Source organism: Papilio machaon, chromosome 28, assembly GCF_912999745.1.
Source record: "Papilio machaon chromosome 28, ilPapMach1.1, whole genome shotgun sequence".
Taxonomy (NCBI): domain Eukaryota; kingdom Metazoa; phylum Arthropoda; class Insecta; order Lepidoptera; family Papilionidae; genus Papilio; species Papilio machaon.
Window position 1 is genome coordinate 1,966,456 of NC_060013.1, and position 22,348 is coordinate 1,988,803.

The 22,348-nt window shown below is 38.9% G+C and overlaps 12 protein-coding genes across 12 annotated transcripts; all 12 read right to left on the reverse strand.

Annotated features, from left to right (window-relative positions):
- Positions 1 to 1,239: 1,239 nt before the first annotated feature.
- Positions 1,240 to 1,987, reverse strand: LOC123722653 (histone H4). The gene has a single exon (XM_045685102.1). The coding sequence runs from the start codon at positions 1,789 to 1,791 to the stop codon at positions 1,480 to 1,482; it is 312 nt and encodes a 103-aa protein (XP_045541058.1). The 5' UTR covers positions 1,792 to 1,987; the 3' UTR covers positions 1,240 to 1,479.
- A 443-nt stretch (positions 1,988 to 2,430) lies between these two features.
- LOC123722649 (histone H3) lies at positions 2,431 to 3,129 on the reverse strand. Its single transcript, XM_045685098.1, has one exon. It carries the CDS (start codon positions 2,946 to 2,948, stop codon positions 2,538 to 2,540), a length of 411 nt encoding a protein of 136 aa, XP_045541054.1. The 5' UTR covers positions 2,949 to 3,129; the 3' UTR covers positions 2,431 to 2,537.
- Positions 3,130 to 3,715: 586 nt separating this feature from the next.
- Positions 3,716 to 4,390, reverse strand: LOC123722677 (histone H2B). The gene has a single exon (XM_045685141.1). The coding sequence runs from the start codon at positions 4,235 to 4,237 to the stop codon at positions 3,863 to 3,865; it is 375 nt and encodes a 124-aa protein (XP_045541097.1). The 5' UTR covers positions 4,238 to 4,390; the 3' UTR covers positions 3,716 to 3,862.
- A 493-nt stretch (positions 4,391 to 4,883) lies between these two features.
- Positions 4,884 to 5,687, reverse strand: LOC123722678 (histone H2A). Its single transcript, XM_045685142.1, has one exon. It carries the CDS (start codon positions 5,509 to 5,511, stop codon positions 5,137 to 5,139), a length of 375 nt encoding a protein of 124 aa, XP_045541098.1. The 5' UTR covers positions 5,512 to 5,687; the 3' UTR covers positions 4,884 to 5,136.
- Positions 5,688 to 5,938: 251 nt separating this feature from the next.
- On the reverse strand, positions 5,939 to 7,175 carry LOC123722676 (histone H1-like). Its single transcript, XM_045685140.1, has one exon. It carries the CDS (start codon positions 7,065 to 7,067, stop codon positions 6,306 to 6,308), a length of 762 nt encoding a protein of 253 aa, XP_045541096.1. The 5' UTR covers positions 7,068 to 7,175; the 3' UTR covers positions 5,939 to 6,305.
- Positions 7,176 to 8,438: 1,263 nt separating this feature from the next.
- Positions 8,439 to 9,186, reverse strand: LOC123722647 (histone H4). Its single transcript, XM_045685096.1, has one exon. It carries the CDS (start codon positions 8,988 to 8,990, stop codon positions 8,679 to 8,681), a length of 312 nt encoding a protein of 103 aa, XP_045541052.1. The 5' UTR covers positions 8,991 to 9,186; the 3' UTR covers positions 8,439 to 8,678.
- Positions 9,187 to 9,629: 443 nt separating this feature from the next.
- LOC123722642 (histone H3) lies at positions 9,630 to 10,328 on the reverse strand. The gene has a single exon (XM_045685091.1). The coding sequence runs from the start codon at positions 10,145 to 10,147 to the stop codon at positions 9,737 to 9,739; it is 411 nt and encodes a 136-aa protein (XP_045541047.1). The 5' UTR covers positions 10,148 to 10,328; the 3' UTR covers positions 9,630 to 9,736.
- Positions 10,329 to 10,914: 586 nt separating this feature from the next.
- LOC123722644 (histone H2B) lies at positions 10,915 to 11,589 on the reverse strand. The gene has a single exon (XM_045685093.1). The coding sequence runs from the start codon at positions 11,434 to 11,436 to the stop codon at positions 11,062 to 11,064; it is 375 nt and encodes a 124-aa protein (XP_045541049.1). The 5' UTR covers positions 11,437 to 11,589; the 3' UTR covers positions 10,915 to 11,061.
- Positions 11,590 to 12,082: 493 nt separating this feature from the next.
- Positions 12,083 to 12,886, reverse strand: LOC123722645 (histone H2A). The gene has a single exon (XM_045685094.1). It carries the CDS (start codon positions 12,708 to 12,710, stop codon positions 12,336 to 12,338), a length of 375 nt encoding a protein of 124 aa, XP_045541050.1. The 5' UTR covers positions 12,711 to 12,886; the 3' UTR covers positions 12,083 to 12,335.
- Positions 12,887 to 13,137: 251 nt separating this feature from the next.
- Positions 13,138 to 14,374, reverse strand: LOC123722641 (histone H1-like). The gene has a single exon (XM_045685090.1). It carries the CDS (start codon positions 14,264 to 14,266, stop codon positions 13,505 to 13,507), a length of 762 nt encoding a protein of 253 aa, XP_045541046.1. The 5' UTR covers positions 14,267 to 14,374; the 3' UTR covers positions 13,138 to 13,504.
- A 1,263-nt stretch (positions 14,375 to 15,637) lies between these two features.
- On the reverse strand, positions 15,638 to 16,385 carry LOC123722646 (histone H4). Its single transcript, XM_045685095.1, has one exon. The coding sequence runs from the start codon at positions 16,187 to 16,189 to the stop codon at positions 15,878 to 15,880; it is 312 nt and encodes a 103-aa protein (XP_045541051.1). The 5' UTR covers positions 16,190 to 16,385; the 3' UTR covers positions 15,638 to 15,877.
- A 443-nt stretch (positions 16,386 to 16,828) lies between these two features.
- Positions 16,829 to 17,445, reverse strand: LOC123722643 (histone H3). The gene has a single exon (XM_045685092.1). It carries the CDS (start codon positions 17,344 to 17,346, stop codon positions 16,936 to 16,938), a length of 411 nt encoding a protein of 136 aa, XP_045541048.1. The 5' UTR covers positions 17,347 to 17,445; the 3' UTR covers positions 16,829 to 16,935.
- Between the last annotated feature and the right edge of the window lie 4,903 nt (positions 17,446 to 22,348).

Sequence of the window (22,348 nt, forward strand, 5' to 3'; positions counted from 1 at the left end):
TCGCATGCTTTACCATAAGGAGAACCGCGATGCCGCAAGACGTTTTCTCGTATCAACACTTATAACTTTTCACTAGATAGTTTTAAATTTAATTGATTTTAAAATATTAAACGTAAAAATATTTAGATCGAAACGTTAGATATATAATATTTTTGAGATTGTTTTCATACAGAAATGAAATGTTTAACGATTAGCCGTAGAGAAACGACGTGATTGATGTTTATTTTGCCCGCCGTTTTCTGAGCGTACTGCGACTCGTGTTTAAAAATGATTTTTCTCTATTTAATCGATCGGGGAGTAAAATTTTCTTTCGCCCGACGAAAGTTAAGATCCTGAGGATGAACAGGGAGCTTAGGTCACTCCGGATATGCATTATTCTTTAAGCAACGACCGATTATACATCGAAGGTCGTAAAACACAAACGGCCCGCACGTATCACTAACTCGAGTCTTCGTATGGATGGTGCGACCTTTAAAAATTAATCGTTTGATTTGATATAAATAAGCTACGATCCCCTCGTCATCATCGCATTGATCATCATCAAATTTGTACAGCTACGACGATGATTAAAACTATACCAACGCGACCAACGCCGCGAGTCGTACGATCGTATCGTAGCACTATAATCGCCATCGAGTTTCTCGTTTAGTTTTCTTACTTTCTTTCTTTTTACCATTTTGTTTATAATTTAAATTTAATAAAAGATTATTATTATGTCACAAATGTAATTATAGTAAATAAAACCTATTTCATAGCTCATATTTATCACTGCCCTTAGAGAGCCCCGACGAGTAAGATGTATTATATATTATGCTGTATCGATAAGAAAATGAAACTCTAGAACCAAATTAATCACCGGCGATACAAGTTGTTAATAACCATTAAATGTTGTTGCAGTATGCATTACGTTTCCATGTCCATGTTAAAGTTTTTTCGCTAGTAAAAAAAAAAAAAAAAACATAACATCCGCTGTATATAGTGTAATGTCATTAAAATAATTTATAAAACTTTGTTTACTTCTTCAAAAGAAAAATCTATTCTCCTTTTCTTTTTTTTTTAAAAATAAAATACGTATTCGAATCGAATCGTTTGTGTAAAATAAAAAAAAAAATAGAAAGAATCATCGCATCATGAATTATTCTCCTCTCGAAGTCGAAGTTCGAAACAATTTTATACAATCATGGCGGTGTACACCAGTACAAACAACCAACAACAGAATGATAATACATATTTGTGTGTGAAAAAAAAAAATCACAAATTGAAGCGTTTTAATTAAGACGATACGTCCATGTCATACACCATAGAAACTTTATCAAACGTGTATAGATATATATGCGGCCCTGAAAAGGGCCTTTTGACAGTGCCGAAATAATTATTATCCGACCATTGATATTATAAATGGACAGAAATATAATAACGCTCGTCTCGTGGCTAAGAGCCGAGAGCCGGCAAGATTTCGCTTGCTGCTGCTGCTCGCCTTTAACCGCCGAAACCGTACAGGGTACGTCCTTGACGTTTTAGGGCGTATACGACGTCCATAGCGGTGACGGTCTTCCTCTTCGCGTGCTCGGTGTAAGTGACGGCGTCGCGGATCACGTTCTCGAGGAACACCTTCAACACGCCGCGAGTCTCCTCGTAAATCAGACCGGAGATACGCTTCACGCCGCCTCTTCGAGCGAGACGTCGGATGGCGGGCTTCGTAATACCCTGGATGTTATCACGAAGTACTTTCCTGTGACGCTTCGCTCCGCCTTTTCCCAAGCCTTTACCTCCCTTGCCGCGACCGGTCATTTTGCTAGTTTAACAGTTTAAAAACGCACTAATGTACAACACTTGCAACACGATGCGAGTCCTGAAGCGGAATAAAATTTTTCGCCCACCACGCCGCTTTTTATAATCGTTCGCTCCGCCTCCCATTGGGGCATACGGGGAGTTGAGGCGGGGGGCGAGGTAGCCTTATAGCCTCGACCAGAAACGAAAGAGACAAATAATATAAATTTTAACCATTATCATGAATGAAATTTTAACCAATACTAATAGTAAATATTATGTAAATGTGAATATGAATTTACCTCGCGAACAACATAAAACATAATCCAATTAATAGATATGTAATGTACGTATACATTTTTGATTGTTTGCAATTTTATTCAATTTTGATATTTCTCTTTCATCTGTTTTGAGTTTAGATAAAACGTTTAAAATTTATGACGACGGTTTCGTTCGATATTCATAGTTAGAACTACTCTTACAGTAACAAAAACCGAACCGAAACTCACATAAATCATGTGTATTAATATAAAACGACATATTATGGAACATTTCCATTACAAAACTTGAATTAATTATTCTTTTAGTAACGACGTACTCATTTTTATTAATTTAAAAATATTCTTATTGTATTATATATTTTATAATATAAATGACGTTCTCAGTCATATCGTAGAAACTTGAATTTTTGTCTAGATATATATGCGGCCCTGAAAAGGGCCTTTTTTCATTTCAAATATGAAGATAAAAAATATAAAATAATCTTCTTAGGCGCGCTCGCCGCGAATTCTACGTGCGAGCTGAATGTCTTTAGGCATGATGGTGACACGTTTGGCGTGAATAGCGCACAAGTTCGTGTCTTCGAAAAGACCAACGAGATAGGCCTCGCTTGCTTCCTGAAGAGCCATCACAGCAGAGCTCTGGAAACGCAGATCAGTCTTGAAATCTTGCGCGATCTCACGAACTAAACGTTGGAATGGCAACTTGCGAATAAGAAGCTCGGTGCTCTTTTGGTAACGGCGAATCTCACGGAGAGCGACAGTTCCGGGCCTGTAGCGATGAGGTTTCTTCACTCCGCCGGTGGCTGGTGCGCTCTTACGTGCCGCTTTCGTTGCGAGCTGTTTACGAGGCGCCTTTCCACCGGTGGATTTGCGAGCCGTTTGCTTAGTACGAGCCATTATTGAACACTAATAAGACACGCGTTACGATACACACTGTGATGTCCTTACCAGTCGACGGTTAGGAGTTTATTAAAAAGTTCGCCGTGGTGGCCCGCCTTTTTATATCTAAGCACATCGGGGACCGCATTGCCTCTCTCACCACAACTTCACTGTCTCTTTCTCACTCACCACACACGCATACATCGAGAACGTATTTTTTTTTTTTATTTTTTTTTTCTTCGCTATTAACAATTATTGTAAATCTTTGTTATTTGTATATAACAAAAAGAATATATGTTTTGTTCTGGTATGGTTATTAAAATATATACCCTAAATAATAATCTTGTTATTTACTTAATATGAATATTATGAGTTAAAAAAAAATTAAACTATACCAGCATTGGTTCTAAGATTTAATTATAAAATTAGATAATTCTATTTTAACGTCTACAGATAAAAAAATCTTATTATTTTTATCATTTCAAGTTCTTGTTGCATATATTTAAACGGCGCTTCGATCTTTGCAATACGTCTAAATTTATTATTGTACGGTGTTGTGTGCGCGCGCAATAGACGGCAATAAAAAGCCTCATTTGTGTATATTCTCTCTATTTACTACTTCACACCAAGGATATTGTGGTAAATAAATTATTATTCAATTCGTAACGTTTGTCAGGTTTTTTTTTTTTTTTTTTTTTTTAACAACAACATATTATATTTAACTTTCAAAATGTAAGAATTTAAGTAAGACGATTACGACGAAGACGTTCTATGCATATATCTTAGAAACAGAAATTAAATTCGATGCGTTTTGTGGCCCTGAAAAGGGCCTTTGAAATGTAAATTATGTACTCAATGTAACATAATATACATATTGTCAAATATATTTGTGGTTGTTGTATATTCTGCACAACCGATGGGCTTCAGTCAGCTCACTTCGAGCTGGTGTATTTGGTGACGGCCTTTGTGCCTTCACTGACGGCGTGCTTGGCTAATTCACCGGGCAGTAGCAGTCTCACGGATGTCTGCACCTCCCTTGATGTTATGGTAGAGCGCTTGTTGTAGTGGGCGAGACGGGAGGCCTCAGCCGCGATACGTTCGAAGATGTCGTTGACGAACGAATTCATGATAGACATGGCCTTGCTCGATATACCGGTGTCGGGGTGCACTTGTTTGAGCACTTTGTAAATGTAGATGGCGTAGCTCTCCTTCCTCTTGTGCTTCTTCTTTTTCTTATCAGACTTGGAGATGTTCTTTTGGGCCTTGCCCGATTTCTTGGCGGCTTTTCCACTTGTTTTCGGCGGCATGTTTGTCGGTTATAAACAAACAATTGTGTACTAAATCACTCACAGCGCAACTTACAACTGTTCACGCGGTGAATAGGAGCGAGATATTTTGAAGCCCAGATGTTTTTTGCCTTTTGTCGACTGGAGAGCGTAAAAGATCAAGGGGGGCTTAAACAGCGAAACGTCCCACGGCGATGTATCACGTGACATGCGAGGTCGTTAGTAAACAATAACGCGGAGCGTTAGCGGGGCCCAGGGCGGAAGGGGGAGGCAATTTAGTTCTTAATTCTATGTAACATTTTTTAATCAATTTTTTCCTATTACTTCTTGTTAGTTATATTATGTCAAATTATTTGATCGATCGAATTAGACTCGATTATAATATTAATATTTATAGAACGTATTTTTGATTGGTTTTAGTAAGTGAAATGAATAAAAAAAAATGATGGAATTAGCTGATAAACTGAAAAATTTCATCTTATTTTGATATACATACACGAATTCCATAGGATTGTATTACGAAATATTGATTGTATTAAAAAAAAAAAAAAAAAAAATAGATATCCGATTTAAGCGCAAATATTGCTCGAGTATCATTAATTTTTTTTAATTGTAAATTCACCGAAGTACTTATTATACGACGACCAATGAATAAGTTTTTGCCTTGATATGAAATATTATAATTATGTATTATCAATTTATAAGACGTTCATTAATCCATCGTAACAAGAAACTGCAATTAGCGTTGCATCGAATATATTTGCGGCCCTCAAAAGGGCCTTTTAGTCATCAATTAAATAAAAGGAAAGCATAGATATGATACGTGTGCGTAGAAAACACACATCACGCATAATCTTTCTTCCTTTCTTCATTGGTGGTATAATAGGTCGCGCCGCCGCTAGTTTTCTTTGTTCACCATCTTAAGCCTTCTTCTCGGTCTTCTTGGGCAAGAGGACTGCCTGAATATTAGGTAGCACACCGCCCTGCGCGATGGTCACTCCGGATAGAAGTTTGTTCAATTCTTCGTCGTTGCGGATGGCGAGCTGCAGATGTCGGGGAATGATTCTTGTCTTCTTGTTGTCGCGAGCCGCATTGCCGGCCAACTCGAGAACTTCAGCAGCGAGATATTCCATAACCGCAGCGAGATAGACGGGAGCACCGGCACCGACACGCTCCGCGTAATTGCCCTTACGCAGCAATCTGTGTATACGACCTACCGGGAACTGGAGACCGGCACGATTCGAACGAGACTTTGCCTTCCCCTTAACTTTGCCACCTTTGCCGCGTCCAGACATTATATTTTTTTGATAATAACCGTCAATGAAAACAACTATTAAACGTCGTCGTACGATTGTACGAAGTGCACGCGAAATTTTAGAAAATTTTACTCTTATATCCGACGAGACGTACCAAAGCGAAGGGGGGTTTAAGCAGCACACGCCGTATGAATTGGATCAATTATACGTAGAATCGGGATGTTGGGCGCGCGCTTGCGTGTGTGTGTGTGTGTGTGTGTGTGTGTGTGTGTGTATACGTAATACATAATAAGGAGTTGAAAAAAAAAAATCAATAATAATGCTTAATTGATAAAATATGTGTTTTTGTGTTTTTCGTTCGGTTTATTGATCCATGACGATTAGGATAAGTAATTAGGACACTTACTTAGTAGTAATGTTCTTGTCGAAGAATAAATAAATTAATGAAAATGTACGCGTTAATCAGACTAATTAATTAATAAATTGATTAGGTATCGTACAACGGCAATATGTTGTTGTAATATACAAAGAATATAAATAGAGAGTTCGATGATGATGATGACGACGTTCGTTCGCTTTATACCTTATAGAAACTTTATACCTTATTGGAATCTTATGTTAGCCCTGAAAAGGGCTTTTTATAAAGGGCGCATTTTGACACTCCCGACGGCACTCGCTCGAGATGAGTCAATTTGCATTAACCTTTAATCCAGGTGAACAACACCACAGCACCACCACTAGCCGGAGACGGCGGCGGAACGACCGGCGCGGCGGTAGGCGGGGGGCGGCGCGTTGCGGCGTTGGACAGCGTAAGATATCTTACGCTTCTTTCTTTATTTTTTGGCGGCGGAAGCCTTCTTGGACGCTGCAGCTGCGGGCTTAGACTTTGGGGTCGTCGCCTTTTTCGGTTTTGGTGCTTTAGGTTTCTTCGTCGGTGGCTTGGCGCTCTTTTTAGCTTTCGGCGCAGCATTTTTAGCTTTGGAGACACCTCCGCTCTGCACTCCGGCGGTCTTTCTGGCGGCGGCGGGCTTCTTTTTAGCGGCAGCCGCTTTCTTGTCCTTGATTGCGGCGGATGGTTTCGCTTTGGACGGCGATGAGGCAGCAGCGGAAGCGGCCTTCTTAGCTTTCCCTGCGCCGGCGGCGGTCGCAGCAGCGCCCTTCTTCGTTTTCGCAGCTGCAGATCCGGCGGCTGATGGGGCGGTGCTCTTGGCAGCGCCGCTCTTGCTCGCCACCGCCGGTTTCTTGGAGGCGGCCGATTTAGATTCGAGTTTGAACGAACCGGATGCTCCTTTGCCTTTGGTCTGAATGAGAGCACCGGATTCGACTGCGCTCTTCAAGTATTTCCTGATAAACGGAGCCAGTTTCTCTGCGTCGACTTTGTATTGTGCTGCGATATATTTCTTAATAGCCTGCAGAGAGGATCCGCTTCGTTCCTTCAGCTCCTTGATAGCACTGGTGACCATCTCCGATGTTTTCGGATGAGTGGGCTTCGCCTTCGGCTTCTTAACACCGCCGGCAGAGGCCGCGGTCGCCTTTGGTTTCTTCGCTGGGGTCGCGGGTGCGGGGGTTTCCGATGCAACTGCGGTGTCGGCCATTGTAGATGATGATGATGTATTTAGGTGTCGTTGCTATGTTATAATTCTTCAAAGAGAGAATAAATATATTAGTAAACGTACGATATAGAAGTTGTAACGTTGTACGATACCTTTCCGAGCTACGAAGTAAACTCGCATGCTTTACCATAAGGAGAACCGCGATGCCGCAAGACGTTTTCTCGTATCAACACTTATAACTTTTCACTAGATAGTTTTAAATTTAATTGATTTTAAAATATTAAACGTAAAAATATTTAGATCGAAACGTTAGATATATAATATTTTTGAGATTGTTTTCATACAGAAATGAAATGTTTAACGATTAGCCGTAGAGAAACGACGTGATTGATGTTTATTTTGCCCGCCGTTTTCTGAGCGTACTGCGACTCGTGTTTAAAAATGATTTTTCTCTATTTAATCGATCGGGGAGTAAAATTTTCTTTCGCCCGACGAAAGTTAAGATCCTGAGGATGAACAGGGAGCTTAGGTCACTCCGGATATGCATTATTCTTTAAGCAACGACCGATTATACATCGAAGGTCGTAAAACACAAACGGCCCGCACGTATCACTAACTCGAGTCTTCGTATGGATGGTGCGACCTTTAAAAATTAATCGTTTGATTTGATATAAATAAGCTACGATCCCCTCGTCATCATCGCATTGATCATCATCAAATTTGTACAGCTACGACGATGATTAAAACTATACCAACGCGACCAACGCCGCGAGTCGTACGATCGTATCGTAGCACTATAATCGCCATCGAGTTTCTCGTTTAGTTTTCTTACTTTCTTTCTTTTTACCATTTTGTTTATAATTTAAATTTAATAAAAGATTATTATTATGTCACAAATGTAATTATAGTAAATAAAACCTATTTCATAGCTCATATTTATCACTGCCCTTAGAGAGCCCCGACGAGTAAGATGTATTATATATTATGCTGTATCGATAAGAAAATGAAACTCTAGAACCAAATTAATCACCGGCGATACAAGTTGTTAATAACCATTAAATGTTGTTGCAGTATGCATTACGTTTCCATGTCCATGTTAAAGTTTTTTCGCTAGTAAAAAAAAAAAAAAAAACATAACATCCGCTGTATATAGTGTAATGTCATTAAAATAATTTATAAAACTTTGTTTACTTCTTCAAAAGAAAAATCTATTCTCCTTTTCTTTTTTTTTTAAAAATAAAATACGTATTCGAATCGAATCGTTTGTGTAAAATAAAAAAAAAAATAGAAAGAATCATCGCATCATGAATTATTCTCCTCTCGAAGTCGAAGTTCGAAACAATTTTATACAATCATGGCGGTGTACACCAGTACAAACAACCAACAACAGAATGATAATACATATTTGTGTGTGAAAAAAAAAAATCACAAATTGAAGCGTTTTAATTAAGACGATACGTCCATGTCATACACCATAGAAACTTTATCAAACGTGTATAGATATATATGCGGCCCTGAAAAGGGCCTTTTGACAGTGCCGAAATAATTATTATCCGACCATTGATATTATAAATGGACAGAAATATAATAACGCTCGTCTCGTGGCTAAGAGCCGAGAGCCGGCAAGATTTCGCTTGCTGCTGCTGCTCGCCTTTAACCGCCGAAACCGTACAGGGTACGTCCTTGACGTTTTAGGGCGTATACGACGTCCATAGCGGTGACGGTCTTCCTCTTCGCGTGCTCGGTGTAAGTGACGGCGTCGCGGATCACGTTCTCGAGGAACACCTTCAACACGCCGCGAGTCTCCTCGTAAATCAGACCGGAGATACGCTTCACGCCGCCTCTTCGAGCGAGACGTCGGATGGCGGGCTTCGTAATACCCTGGATGTTATCACGAAGTACTTTCCTGTGACGCTTCGCTCCGCCTTTTCCCAAGCCTTTACCTCCCTTGCCGCGACCGGTCATTTTGCTAGTTTAACAGTTTAAAAACGCACTAATGTACAACACTTGCAACACGATGCGAGTCCTGAAGCGGAATAAAATTTTTCGCCCACCACGCCGCTTTTTATAATCGTTCGCTCCGCCTCCCATTGGGGCATACGGGGAGTTGAGGCGGGGGGCGAGGTAGCCTTATAGCCTCGACCAGAAACGAAAGAGACAAATAATATAAATTTTAACCATTATCATGAATGAAATTTTAACCAATACTAATAGTAAATATTATGTAAATGTGAATATGAATTTACCTCGCGAACAACATAAAACATAATCCAATTAATAGATATGTAATGTACGTATACATTTTTGATTGTTTGCAATTTTATTCAATTTTGATATTTCTCTTTCATCTGTTTTGAGTTTAGATAAAACGTTTAAAATTTATGACGACGGTTTCGTTCGATATTCATAGTTAGAACTACTCTTACAGTAACAAAAACCGAACCGAAACTCACATAAATCATGTGTATTAATATAAAACGACATATTATGGAACATTTCCATTACAAAACTTGAATTAATTATTCTTTTAGTAACGACGTACTCATTTTTATTAATTTAAAAATATTCTTATTGTATTATATATTTTATAATATAAATGACGTTCTCAGTCATATCGTAGAAACTTGAATTTTTGTCTAGATATATATGCGGCCCTGAAAAGGGCCTTTTTTCATTTCAAATATGAAGATAAAAAATATAAAATAATCTTCTTAGGCGCGCTCGCCGCGAATTCTACGTGCGAGCTGAATGTCTTTAGGCATGATGGTGACACGTTTGGCGTGAATAGCGCACAAGTTCGTGTCTTCGAAAAGACCAACGAGATAGGCCTCGCTTGCTTCCTGAAGAGCCATCACAGCAGAGCTCTGGAAACGCAGATCAGTCTTGAAATCTTGCGCGATCTCACGAACTAAACGTTGGAATGGCAACTTGCGAATAAGAAGCTCGGTGCTCTTTTGGTAACGGCGAATCTCACGGAGAGCGACAGTTCCGGGCCTGTAGCGATGAGGTTTCTTCACTCCGCCGGTGGCTGGTGCGCTCTTACGTGCCGCTTTCGTTGCGAGCTGTTTACGAGGCGCCTTTCCACCGGTGGATTTGCGAGCCGTTTGCTTAGTACGAGCCATTATTGAACACTAATAAGACACGCGTTACGATACACACTGTGATGTCCTTACCAGTCGACGGTTAGGAGTTTATTAAAAAGTTCGCCGTGGTGGCCCGCCTTTTTATATCTAAGCACATCGGGGACCGCATTGCCTCTCTCACCACAACTTCACTGTCTCTTTCTCACTCACCACACACGCATACATCGAGAACGTATTTTTTTTTTTTATTTTTTTTTTCTTCGCTATTAACAATTATTGTAAATCTTTGTTATTTGTATATAACAAAAAGAATATATGTTTTGTTCTGGTATGGTTATTAAAATATATACCCTAAATAATAATCTTGTTATTTACTTAATATGAATATTATGAGTTAAAAAAAAATTAAACTATACCAGCATTGGTTCTAAGATTTAATTATAAAATTAGATAATTCTATTTTAACGTCTACAGATAAAAAAATCTTATTATTTTTATCATTTCAAGTTCTTGTTGCATATATTTAAACGGCGCTTCGATCTTTGCAATACGTCTAAATTTATTATTGTACGGTGTTGTGTGCGCGCGCAATAGACGGCAATAAAAAGCCTCATTTGTGTATATTCTCTCTATTTACTACTTCACACCAAGGATATTGTGGTAAATAAATTATTATTCAATTCGTAACGTTTGTCAGGTTTTTTTTTTTTTTTTTTTTTTTAACAACAACATATTATATTTAACTTTCAAAATGTAAGAATTTAAGTAAGACGATTACGACGAAGACGTTCTATGCATATATCTTAGAAACAGAAATTAAATTCGATGCGTTTTGTGGCCCTGAAAAGGGCCTTTGAAATGTAAATTATGTACTCAATGTAACATAATATACATATTGTCAAATATATTTGTGGTTGTTGTATATTCTGCACAACCGATGGGCTTCAGTCAGCTCACTTCGAGCTGGTGTATTTGGTGACGGCCTTTGTGCCTTCACTGACGGCGTGCTTGGCTAATTCACCGGGCAGTAGCAGTCTCACGGATGTCTGCACCTCCCTTGATGTTATGGTAGAGCGCTTGTTGTAGTGGGCGAGACGGGAGGCCTCAGCCGCGATACGTTCGAAGATGTCGTTGACGAACGAATTCATGATAGACATGGCCTTGCTCGATATACCGGTGTCGGGGTGCACTTGTTTGAGCACTTTGTAAATGTAGATGGCGTAGCTCTCCTTCCTCTTGTGCTTCTTCTTTTTCTTATCAGACTTGGAGATGTTCTTTTGGGCCTTGCCCGATTTCTTGGCGGCTTTTCCACTTGTTTTCGGCGGCATGTTTGTCGGTTATAAACAAACAATTGTGTACTAAATCACTCACAGCGCAACTTACAACTGTTCACGCGGTGAATAGGAGCGAGATATTTTGAAGCCCAGATGTTTTTTGCCTTTTGTCGACTGGAGAGCGTAAAAGATCAAGGGGGGCTTAAACAGCGAAACGTCCCACGGCGATGTATCACGTGACATGCGAGGTCGTTAGTAAACAATAACGCGGAGCGTTAGCGGGGCCCAGGGCGGAAGGGGGAGGCAATTTAGTTCTTAATTCTATGTAACATTTTTTAATCAATTTTTTCCTATTACTTCTTGTTAGTTATATTATGTCAAATTATTTGATCGATCGAATTAGACTCGATTATAATATTAATATTTATAGAACGTATTTTTGATTGGTTTTAGTAAGTGAAATGAATAAAAAAAAATGATGGAATTAGCTGATAAACTGAAAAATTTCATCTTATTTTGATATACATACACGAATTCCATAGGATTGTATTACGAAATATTGATTGTATTAAAAAAAAAAAAAAAAAAAATAGATATCCGATTTAAGCGCAAATATTGCTCGAGTATCATTAATTTTTTTTAATTGTAAATTCACCGAAGTACTTATTATACGACGACCAATGAATAAGTTTTTGCCTTGATATGAAATATTATAATTATGTATTATCAATTTATAAGACGTTCATTAATCCATCGTAACAAGAAACTGCAATTAGCGTTGCATCGAATATATTTGCGGCCCTCAAAAGGGCCTTTTAGTCATCAATTAAATAAAAGGAAAGCATAGATATGATACGTGTGCGTAGAAAACACACATCACGCATAATCTTTCTTCCTTTCTTCATTGGTGGTATAATAGGTCGCGCCGCCGCTAGTTTTCTTTGTTCACCATCTTAAGCCTTCTTCTCGGTCTTCTTGGGCAAGAGGACTGCCTGAATATTAGGTAGCACACCGCCCTGCGCGATGGTCACTCCGGATAGAAGTTTGTTCAATTCTTCGTCGTTGCGGATGGCGAGCTGCAGATGTCGGGGAATGATTCTTGTCTTCTTGTTGTCGCGAGCCGCATTGCCGGCCAACTCGAGAACTTCAGCAGCGAGATATTCCATAACCGCAGCGAGATAGACGGGAGCACCGGCACCGACACGCTCCGCGTAATTGCCCTTACGCAGCAATCTGTGTATACGACCTACCGGGAACTGGAGACCGGCACGATTCGAACGAGACTTTGCCTTCCCCTTAACTTTGCCACCTTTGCCGCGTCCAGACATTATATTTTTTTGATAATAACCGTCAATGAAAACAACTATTAAACGTCGTCGTACGATTGTACGAAGTGCACGCGAAATTTTAGAAAATTTTACTCTTATATCCGACGAGACGTACCAAAGCGAAGGGGGGTTTAAGCAGCACACGCCGTATGAATTGGATCAATTATACGTAGAATCGGGATGTTGGGCGCGCGCTTGCGTGTGTGTGTGTGTGTGTGTGTGTGTGTGTGTGTGTATACGTAATACATAATAAGGAGTTGAAAAAAAAAAATCAATAATAATGCTTAATTGATAAAATATGTGTTTTTGTGTTTTTCGTTCGGTTTATTGATCCATGACGATTAGGATAAGTAATTAGGACACTTACTTAGTAGTAATGTTCTTGTCGAAGAATAAATAAATTAATGAAAATGTACGCGTTAATCAGACTAATTAATTAATAAATTGATTAGGTATCGTACAACGGCAATATGTTGTTGTAATATACAAAGAATATAAATAGAGAGTTCGATGATGATGATGACGACGTTCGTTCGCTTTATACCTTATAGAAACTTTATACCTTATTGGAATCTTATGTTAGCCCTGAAAAGGGCTTTTTATAAAGGGCGCATTTTGACACTCCCGACGGCACTCGCTCGAGATGAGTCAATTTGCATTAACCTTTAATCCAGGTGAACAACACCACAGCACCACCACTAGCCGGAGACGGCGGCGGAACGACCGGCGCGGCGGTAGGCGGGGGGCGGCGCGTTGCGGCGTTGGACAGCGTAAGATATCTTACGCTTCTTTCTTTATTTTTTGGCGGCGGAAGCCTTCTTGGACGCTGCAGCTGCGGGCTTAGACTTTGGGGTCGTCGCCTTTTTCGGTTTTGGTGCTTTAGGTTTCTTCGTCGGTGGCTTGGCGCTCTTTTTAGCTTTCGGCGCAGCATTTTTAGCTTTGGAGACACCTCCGCTCTGCACTCCGGCGGTCTTTCTGGCGGCGGCGGGCTTCTTTTTAGCGGCAGCCGCTTTCTTGTCCTTGATTGCGGCGGATGGTTTCGCTTTGGACGGCGATGAGGCAGCAGCGGAAGCGGCCTTCTTAGCTTTCCCTGCGCCGGCGGCGGTCGCAGCAGCGCCCTTCTTCGTTTTCGCAGCTGCAGATCCGGCGGCTGATGGGGCGGTGCTCTTGGCAGCGCCGCTCTTGCTCGCCACCGCCGGTTTCTTGGAGGCGGCCGATTTAGATTCGAGTTTGAACGAACCGGATGCTCCTTTGCCTTTGGTCTGAATGAGAGCACCGGATTCGACTGCGCTCTTCAAGTATTTCCTGATAAACGGAGCCAGTTTCTCTGCGTCGACTTTGTATTGTGCTGCGATATATTTCTTAATAGCCTGCAGAGAGGATCCGCTTCGTTCCTTCAGCTCCTTGATAGCACTGGTGACCATCTCCGATGTTTTCGGATGAGTGGGCTTCGCCTTCGGCTTCTTAACACCGCCGGCAGAGGCCGCGGTCGCCTTTGGTTTCTTCGCTGGGGTCGCGGGTGCGGGGGTTTCCGATGCAACTGCGGTGTCGGCCATTGTAGATGATGATGATGTATTTAGGTGTCGTTGCTATGTTATAATTCTTCAAAGAGAGAATAAATATATTAGTAAACGTACGATATAGAAGTTGTAACGTTGTACGATACCTTTCCGAGCTACGAAGTAAACTCGCATGCTTTACCATAAGGAGAACCGCGATGCCGCAAGACGTTTTCTCGTATCAACACTTATAACTTTTCACTAGATAGTTTTAAATTTAATTGATTTTAAAATATTAAACGTAAAAATATTTAGATCGAAACGTTAGATATATAATATTTTTGAGATTGTTTTCATACAGAAATGAAATGTTTAACGATTAGCCGTAGAGAAACGACGTGATTGATGTTTATTTTGCCCGCCGTTTTCTGAGCGTACTGCGACTCGTGTTTAAAAATGATTTTTCTCTATTTAATCGATCGGGGAGTAAAATTTTCTTTCGCCCGACGAAAGTTAAGATCCTGAGGATGAACAGGGAGCTTAGGTCACTCCGGATATGCATTATTCTTTAAGCAACGACCGATTATACATCGAAGGTCGTAAAACACAAACGGCCCGCACGTATCACTAACTCGAGTCTTCGTATGGATGGTGCGACCTTTAAAAATTAATCGTTTGATTTGATATAAATAAGCTACGATCCCCTCGTCATCATCGCATTGATCATCATCAAATTTGTACAGCTACGACGATGATTAAAACTATACCAACGCGACCAACGCCGCGAGTCGTACGATCGTATCGTAGCACTATAATCGCCATCGAGTTTCTCGTTTAGTTTTCTTACTTTCTTTCTTTTTACCATTTTGTTTATAATTTAAATTTAATAAAAGATTATTATTATGTCACAAATGTAATTATAGTAAATAAAACCTATTTCATAGCTCATATTTATCACTGCCCTTAGAGAGCCCCGACGAGTAAGATGTATTATATATTATGCTGTATCGATAAGAAAATGAAACTCTAGAACCAAATTAATCACCGGCGATACAAGTTGTTAATAACCATTAAATGTTGTTGCAGTATGCATTACGTTTCCATGTCCATGTTAAAGTTTTTTCGCTAGTAAAAAAAAAAAAAAAAACATAACATCCGCTGTATATAGTGTAATGTCATTAAAATAATTTATAAAACTTTGTTTACTTCTTCAAAAGAAAAATCTATTCTCCTTTTCTTTTTTTTTTAAAAATAAAATACGTATTCGAATCGAATCGTTTGTGTAAAATAAAAAAAAAAATAGAAAGAATCATCGCATCATGAATTATTCTCCTCTCGAAGTCGAAGTTCGAAACAATTTTATACAATCATGGCGGTGTACACCAGTACAAACAACCAACAACAGAATGATAATACATATTTGTGTGTGAAAAAAAAAAATCACAAATTGAAGCGTTTTAATTAAGACGATACGTCCATGTCATACACCATAGAAACTTTATCAAACGTGTATAGATATATATGCGGCCCTGAAAAGGGCCTTTTGACAGTGCCGAAATAATTATTATCCGACCATTGATATTATAAATGGACAGAAATATAATAACGCTCGTCTCGTGGCTAAGAGCCGAGAGCCGGCAAGATTTCGCTTGCTGCTGCTGCTCGCCTTTAACCGCCGAAACCGTACAGGGTACGTCCTTGACGTTTTAGGGCGTATACGACGTCCATAGCGGTGACGGTCTTCCTCTTCGCGTGCTCGGTGTAAGTGACGGCGTCGCGGATCACGTTCTCGAGGAACACCTTCAACACGCCGCGAGTCTCCTCGTAAATCAGACCGGAGATACGCTTCACGCCGCCTCTTCGAGCGAGACGTCGGATGGCGGGCTTCGTAATACCCTGGATGTTATCACGAAGTACTTTCCTGTGACGCTTCGCTCCGCCTTTTCCCAAGCCTTTACCTCCCTTGCCGCGACCGGTCATTTTGCTAGTTTAACAGTTTAAAAACGCACTAATGTACAACACTTGCAACACGATGCGAGTCCTGAAGCGGAATAAAATTTTTCGCCCACCACGCCGCTTTTTATAATCGTTCGCTCCGCCTCCCATTGGGGCATACGGGGAGTTGAGGCGGGGGGCGAGGTAGCCTTATAGCCTCGACCAGAAACGAAAGAGACAAATAATATAAATTTTAACCATTATCATGAATGAAATTTTAACCAATACTAATAGTAAATATTATGTAAATGTGAATATGAATTTACCTCGCGAACAACATAAAACATAATCCAATTAATAGATATGTAATGTACGTATACATTTTTGATTGTTTGCAATTTTATTCAATTTTGATATTTCTCTTTCATCTGTTTTGAGTTTAGATAAAACGTTTAAAATTTATGACGACGGTTTCGTTCGATATTCATAGTTAGAACTACTCTTACAGTAACAAAAACCGAACCGAAACTCACATAAATCATGTGTATTAATATAAAACGACATATTATGGAACATTTCCATTACAAAACTTGAATTAATTATTCTTTTAGTAACGACGTACTCATTTTTATTAATTTAAAAATATTCTTATTGTATTATATATTTTATAATATAAATGACGTTCTCAGTCATATCGTAGAAACTTGAATTTTTGTCTAGATATATATGCGGCCCTGAAAAGGGCCTTTTTTCATTTCAAATATGAAGATAAAAAATATAAAATAATCTTCTTAGGCGCGCTCGCCGCGAATTCTACGTGCGAGCTGAATGTCTTTAGGCATGATGGTGACACGTTTGGCGTGAATAGCGCACAAGTTCGTGTCTTCGAAAAGACCAACGAGATAGGCCTCGCTTGCTTCCTGAAGAGCCATCACAGCAGAGCTCTGGAAACGCAGATCAGTCTTGAAATCTTGCGCGATCTCACGAACTAAACGTTGGAATGGCAACTTGCGAATAAGAAGCTCGGTGCTCTTTTGGTAACGGCGAATCTCACGGAGAGCGACAGTTCCGGGCCTGTAGCGATGAGGTTTCTTCACTCCGCCGGTGGCTGGTGCGCTCTTACGTGCCGCTTTCGTTGCGAGCTGTTTACGAGGCGCCTTTCCACCGGTGGATTTGCGAGCCGTTTGCTTAGTACGAGCCATTATTGAACACTAATAAGACACGCGTTACGATACACACTGTGATGTCCTTACCAGTCGACGGTTAGGAGTTTATTAAAAAGTTCGCCGTGGTGGCCCGCCTTTTTATATCTAAGCACATCGGGGACTGTCGACAAGGGAGACGTAATAAAGCTGCGACTTTCAGATGCGTACTGATTTATTTATACTTTATTTATAACTACCCTTATAAACAATACCGACAACCCCCTTTTAAACAAAAACAAAAAAAAAAGTACAACAATATAGAAAAACAGGAAAAAAAAACATTATATATTATTTAAATTAGACTAACACATGCCTTATAAAACATTGTAGGTAATTTTTGTAACAATACTCTTGGGGTATGAATTAAAACAATGAAAACCTCTTTGTTTTTTAAAGAAATATTTTGTTTGTAACATGTAAAATATATAGGTAATCAATAGCAGTTTCGGTTAGACTTTAACTGTATTAAAGTGCACACTACTATTCTTTACATTTATATATGTATATTATTTATTTGTTCATTACTTCCATTGAATATTTTGTTATAACATTATTTATTTTACTACTTTCGATATAATATGAAATAAACTATCTAATACTTACTAACTAACTAATAACACTAATAATAACTAACTAATACTTACTAATACTTATCACAAAAATTATATATATTAAAATAAAAATTTACGTTTTTAAGCTGTTAACAGTTAACTATAAAACTTTAATGATGTAAAATTATAATAAATGGAAAAAGAAAACGAGAACAATTATACATAATCTACAGAGAAGCTATATACTGTGAATATGCCTTCTTAGCCATATTAAACTATTATATCGGCTTCAATTACAATAATATAAAGTTAATACAAAATAATTTTTATGTACGAGTATATTCCAATTACATTGATGCTGTGCCGGGCGCGGAGTATCCCCACCGCTCAGGCTGCCTCACGGTCCTGCCAGAACGAGTTGTGATTTGGTTAGGCTGATGTGAATATGCCGGCTGACAACTATTGTTAACTGTTATGTCGTCGTAAGTGTCGCTATTTGAGTCGTTTAATGATTCATAATTTTTTAAACTTGTATTAAGATTTAAATGTCTACGGTTGCGAATTAATGTCGTACCATTGTTCAATTTTATGAGATAAGACCTCTTACTTAAGATTGCCTGTACGACCCCGCTTACCCATTGCTTATTGAAACGCACTTTAACCTTTTGACCTACAACTAGGTCACACATGTCCTTAGCTCTTTTATCGTAATAATATTTTTGTTTTAATTGTCTATCAACTAAATTATTTCTTACGTTCCTGTAGATGACAGGGCGAAGTAGACGAGGCTGGTAAGGAATTGTTGTTCTTAACTTCCTACTGAATAAAAGCTCAGACGGAGATGGTAATGTTGTACTTATAGGTGTATTTATATAATGTAGTAACGCAAGTCTAAAATCAGTCTTATCTAAACGGGTCTTTTTCATAATGTTTTTTATAGTTTGAATTGTTCTTTCAACTTGCCCATTCGATTGTGGATATCGAGGGGATGATGTTATATGCTTAAAGTTCCATTCGCGTGCGAAAAGTCGAAATTCTTTAGAATTGAATTCAGGGCCATTGTCTGACATTACTGTTTCAGGAATTCCAAACCTAGAAAATATATTTTTTAAATGATTTACTATAACATCACTTCTGAGCGATTCCACTTGAACTACCTCAACAAATTTACTATAATAATCAACGACGATTAAATATTTTTCGCCCTGAAAATGAAACGAGTCCGCCCCTATCTTCAGCCAAGCCCTATTTGGTACCTCATGCGGTATTAAAGTTTCTTTTTGATTTTCGTTTTTAAAAGTAAGACACGCTTGACATTTACTTATGTAATCTTCTAATTGACTATTTATGTTCGGCCAAAACATGCTCTCTCTCATTATTAATTTACATTTTTCTAAACCTAAATGCCCTGTGTGTATTTTTTTTAGCATCTCATCTCTCATGACTTTTGGTATGACGACTCTGTCGCCTTTCCAAACTAAACCGTGTGCAGTTGATAACTCATCCCTATAACACCAGTAAGGAGAAACAATATTATTTAATTTTTGTTTATGCTCGGGCCAACCATTTTTAATAAGTTCTATTAATGTCTGCAATTCATTATCGTTTTGTGTGCAATACTGTAATTTTACAAAATGAGAATCTGTGAGTGGATTCGAAGCTATGACCGCAGAGACGTGCGCTTCGGTGTCCAAGTAATTACTCAATTGCGCATGACTCACCGGCTCCGCGTCGCGCGACAATGCATCGGCTATGAACAAATATTTACCGGGCTTATATTTTAATGTGAATGTGTATCGTTGAAGACGTAACAACATTCTTTGTAGCCTGGGGGGTGCCTCAGCTATGGGTTTCACTATAATGTGCACTAAGGGCTTGTGATCTGTCTCAATCGTAACGTCACATTTACCAAAAATGTAAGAATAAAACTTTTCACATGCAAACACACAGGCTAACAATTCTTTTTCAATTTGAGCATAATTTTGTTCGGCTTTAGTAAGCGTACGAGATGCATAACTAACCGGTAAATTATTTTGTAATAAACAAGCACCCAGACCGTTTTTACTCGCGTCCACCGATAACACTACTGGCTTATTGACATCGTAATATTGTAACACAGGTGGTTTGGTAAGACACTCTTTTAGAACATTAAATGACCTGGCATGATCTGGCGTCCAGTGCCATTCTATATCCTTTTTTAACAACTGTCGTAGTAAATGTGTTTTATCTGACAAGTTTGCAATAAAGCTACCGACGTAATTAACCAAACCAAGAAACCTTTCGACATCTTTTTTATTTTTTGGAACCATCATTTTTTTTATCGCGGAAGTATGTGACTCGTCGGGATGAATCCCATTTTGAGTGATTCTATGACCTAAATACTTAATTTCCGTTAATGCAAATTTACATTTTTCTTTGTTCAACTTCAAATTAATTAATCTACATCTATCTAGCACTCGCTTTAACCGTTCATCGTGTTCATACTGGGTTTTACCATATATTAATAAATCATCGACAAACAAACACACACCTTCAATGTCATCAAAATTTTCGTACATCTTTTTATGAAATACTTCTGACGCTGACGAAATCCCGTATGGTAAACGTAAAAATTTATATCTACCAAAAGCTGTATTGAACGTGCATAAATCAGCGCTTTTTTCATTTAATTTTAATTGCCAGAACCCATTTTTGGCGTCTAATGTGCTGTAAAATTTTGAACCTGCCAAATTTGTCGTGATTTCGTCTAGCGTGGGTAAGTGAAAGTGTTCCCTTTTAATTGCTTTGTTAAGATCCTTAGGATCTAAGCAAATACGTAAATCACCGTTTGGTTTCCGTACGACAGTCATACTACTCACCCAATTACTCGGCCCTTCTACTTTACTTATAATTTTTTGCATTTCCATCTCATTTAATTTATTTTTTACCTTTTCTTTAATGGCCACAGGCAACTTTCGCGGTGCGTGAACAACCGGACGGACGGATTTATCTATAGCTATTTTGTATTCACCTGGCATACATCCTAAACCTTCAAATACGTCTTTATATTCGTGCAGAATTTTCTCCTTAAAATTATCATTACTTTGTTTACTTATTGCTAATGTCAGTTTTATTAAATTTAATTCCTGACAGGATTGACAACCTAAAATTGGTGGCGAATCTACATCGGCTATAATAAAATCTAAGATGTAATTAACATCCTTGTACTTGACTTTTATGTTACACCGACCTACAACTTTAATGTCCCCGCCGGAATATCCGCGTAATTTAACTGCACTTTTCATTAGACTGTCACTTGTCATACCTATCTTTTGTAAATATCTTCTAGGCAGCACATTCACATCAGCCCCTGTGTCTAATTTAAATTGAATTTTATTCCCGTTTATTAATAAATCTACACACCATTTGCTATTGGGTTCATGAAAATAATAAATTACCTGGTCAGGGGACTGGTCAGCCTGTGGGAACTCCGACTGCACCTCGTACACATTGTTGCATACTCGCGAAAAATGATTTAAATTGTTACAATTAAGGCATCTCCTTCCGTACGCTGGACACTGATTATAACCATGAGTTATGCCGCACTTCATGCACTTTGAACTGTTATCACGTCTCACATACTTATTGTTCGAATTTACATTTTCGTTATTAAACGTCGAAGACGTAGTACGAAAATTGTTTGACGCAGAATGCATGCCGTAAACGCCGCCGGGGCGTGCGGGCTGGCAACGCCGCGATGTACCGCCGCGCCATGGCACGCCGCGAACACCGCGCCCGCGCGCACGCCCTGCTTCCGCTGCGCCTGCACGCTGAAATCTCCACATTGCGTCACACTCGTAGTTTTCATAACAGATGTCTTTATTTTCATTACGTTTGTTTACTTCGTATGCATTATTTTCTTCGGTTTTACATTTAATTGTTCCAGCTTGCACTTTTGATATTTGGGCAAGATTACATATATCTAATGTTTTTTGAAGAGTTAAATCCGGTTCTCTTAACAAACGTTCTCTTAATGAATTATCCGTAATCCCACAAATTATACGGTCCCTTATGAGGTCGTCGCACAAGTTCGCAAACTCACAATTTGCCGCCATTTTCTTTAGTTGAAAAGCATATTGTTCGACAGACTCATTATCTTGTTGTTCTTGGGTAAAAAATTGATGTCTGAGCACTGTAATATTCTTTTTGGCCTTGAAAAAGTTATCAAATTTTTCTATTAGTCTCCCTAAATTTGAAAAAGACTCGTTAAATTGGTTGTACACTTCCCTACACTGTTCGCCAACCAAATGCAAAAATATATTAATTTGAACTTTTTCACTCTTCTTCGCTAATTCACAGGCTTCGTAATAAATAAGGAATGCACTTTTCCATTTTTTCCACTCTTCCGATAAGTTTCCTGATGTTAAATTGTCCAAATTATTAGTATAACAAAATGGCGACGGTGGAGG

Bases quoted from the DNA above. Each gene is read 5' to 3' on its own strand.
- LOC123722678 (XM_045685142.1), bottom strand. From the start codon at position 5,511: ATGTCTGGACGCGGCAAAGGTGGCAAAGTTAAGGGGAAGGCAAAGTCT.
- LOC123722647 (XM_045685096.1), bottom strand. From the start codon at position 8,990: ATGACCGGTCGCGGCAAGGGAGGTAAAGGCTTGGGAAAAGGCGGAGCG.
- LOC123722643 (XM_045685092.1), bottom strand. From the start codon at position 17,346: ATGGCTCGTACTAAGCAAACGGCTCGCAAATCCACCGGTGGAAAGGCG.
- LOC123722641 (XM_045685090.1), bottom strand. From the start codon at position 14,266: ATGGCCGACACCGCAGTTGCATCGGAAACCCCCGCACCCGCGACCCCA.
- LOC123722642 (XM_045685091.1), bottom strand. From the start codon at position 10,147: ATGGCTCGTACTAAGCAAACGGCTCGCAAATCCACCGGTGGAAAGGCG.
- LOC123722644 (XM_045685093.1), bottom strand. From the start codon at position 11,436: ATGCCGCCGAAAACAAGTGGAAAAGCCGCCAAGAAATCGGGCAAGGCC.
- LOC123722677 (XM_045685141.1), bottom strand. From the start codon at position 4,237: ATGCCGCCGAAAACAAGTGGAAAAGCCGCCAAGAAATCGGGCAAGGCC.
- LOC123722676 (XM_045685140.1), bottom strand. From the start codon at position 7,067: ATGGCCGACACCGCAGTTGCATCGGAAACCCCCGCACCCGCGACCCCA.
- LOC123722653 (XM_045685102.1), bottom strand. From the start codon at position 1,791: ATGACCGGTCGCGGCAAGGGAGGTAAAGGCTTGGGAAAAGGCGGAGCG.
- LOC123722646 (XM_045685095.1), bottom strand. From the start codon at position 16,189: ATGACCGGTCGCGGCAAGGGAGGTAAAGGCTTGGGAAAAGGCGGAGCG.
- LOC123722645 (XM_045685094.1), bottom strand. From the start codon at position 12,710: ATGTCTGGACGCGGCAAAGGTGGCAAAGTTAAGGGGAAGGCAAAGTCT.
- LOC123722649 (XM_045685098.1), bottom strand. From the start codon at position 2,948: ATGGCTCGTACTAAGCAAACGGCTCGCAAATCCACCGGTGGAAAGGCG.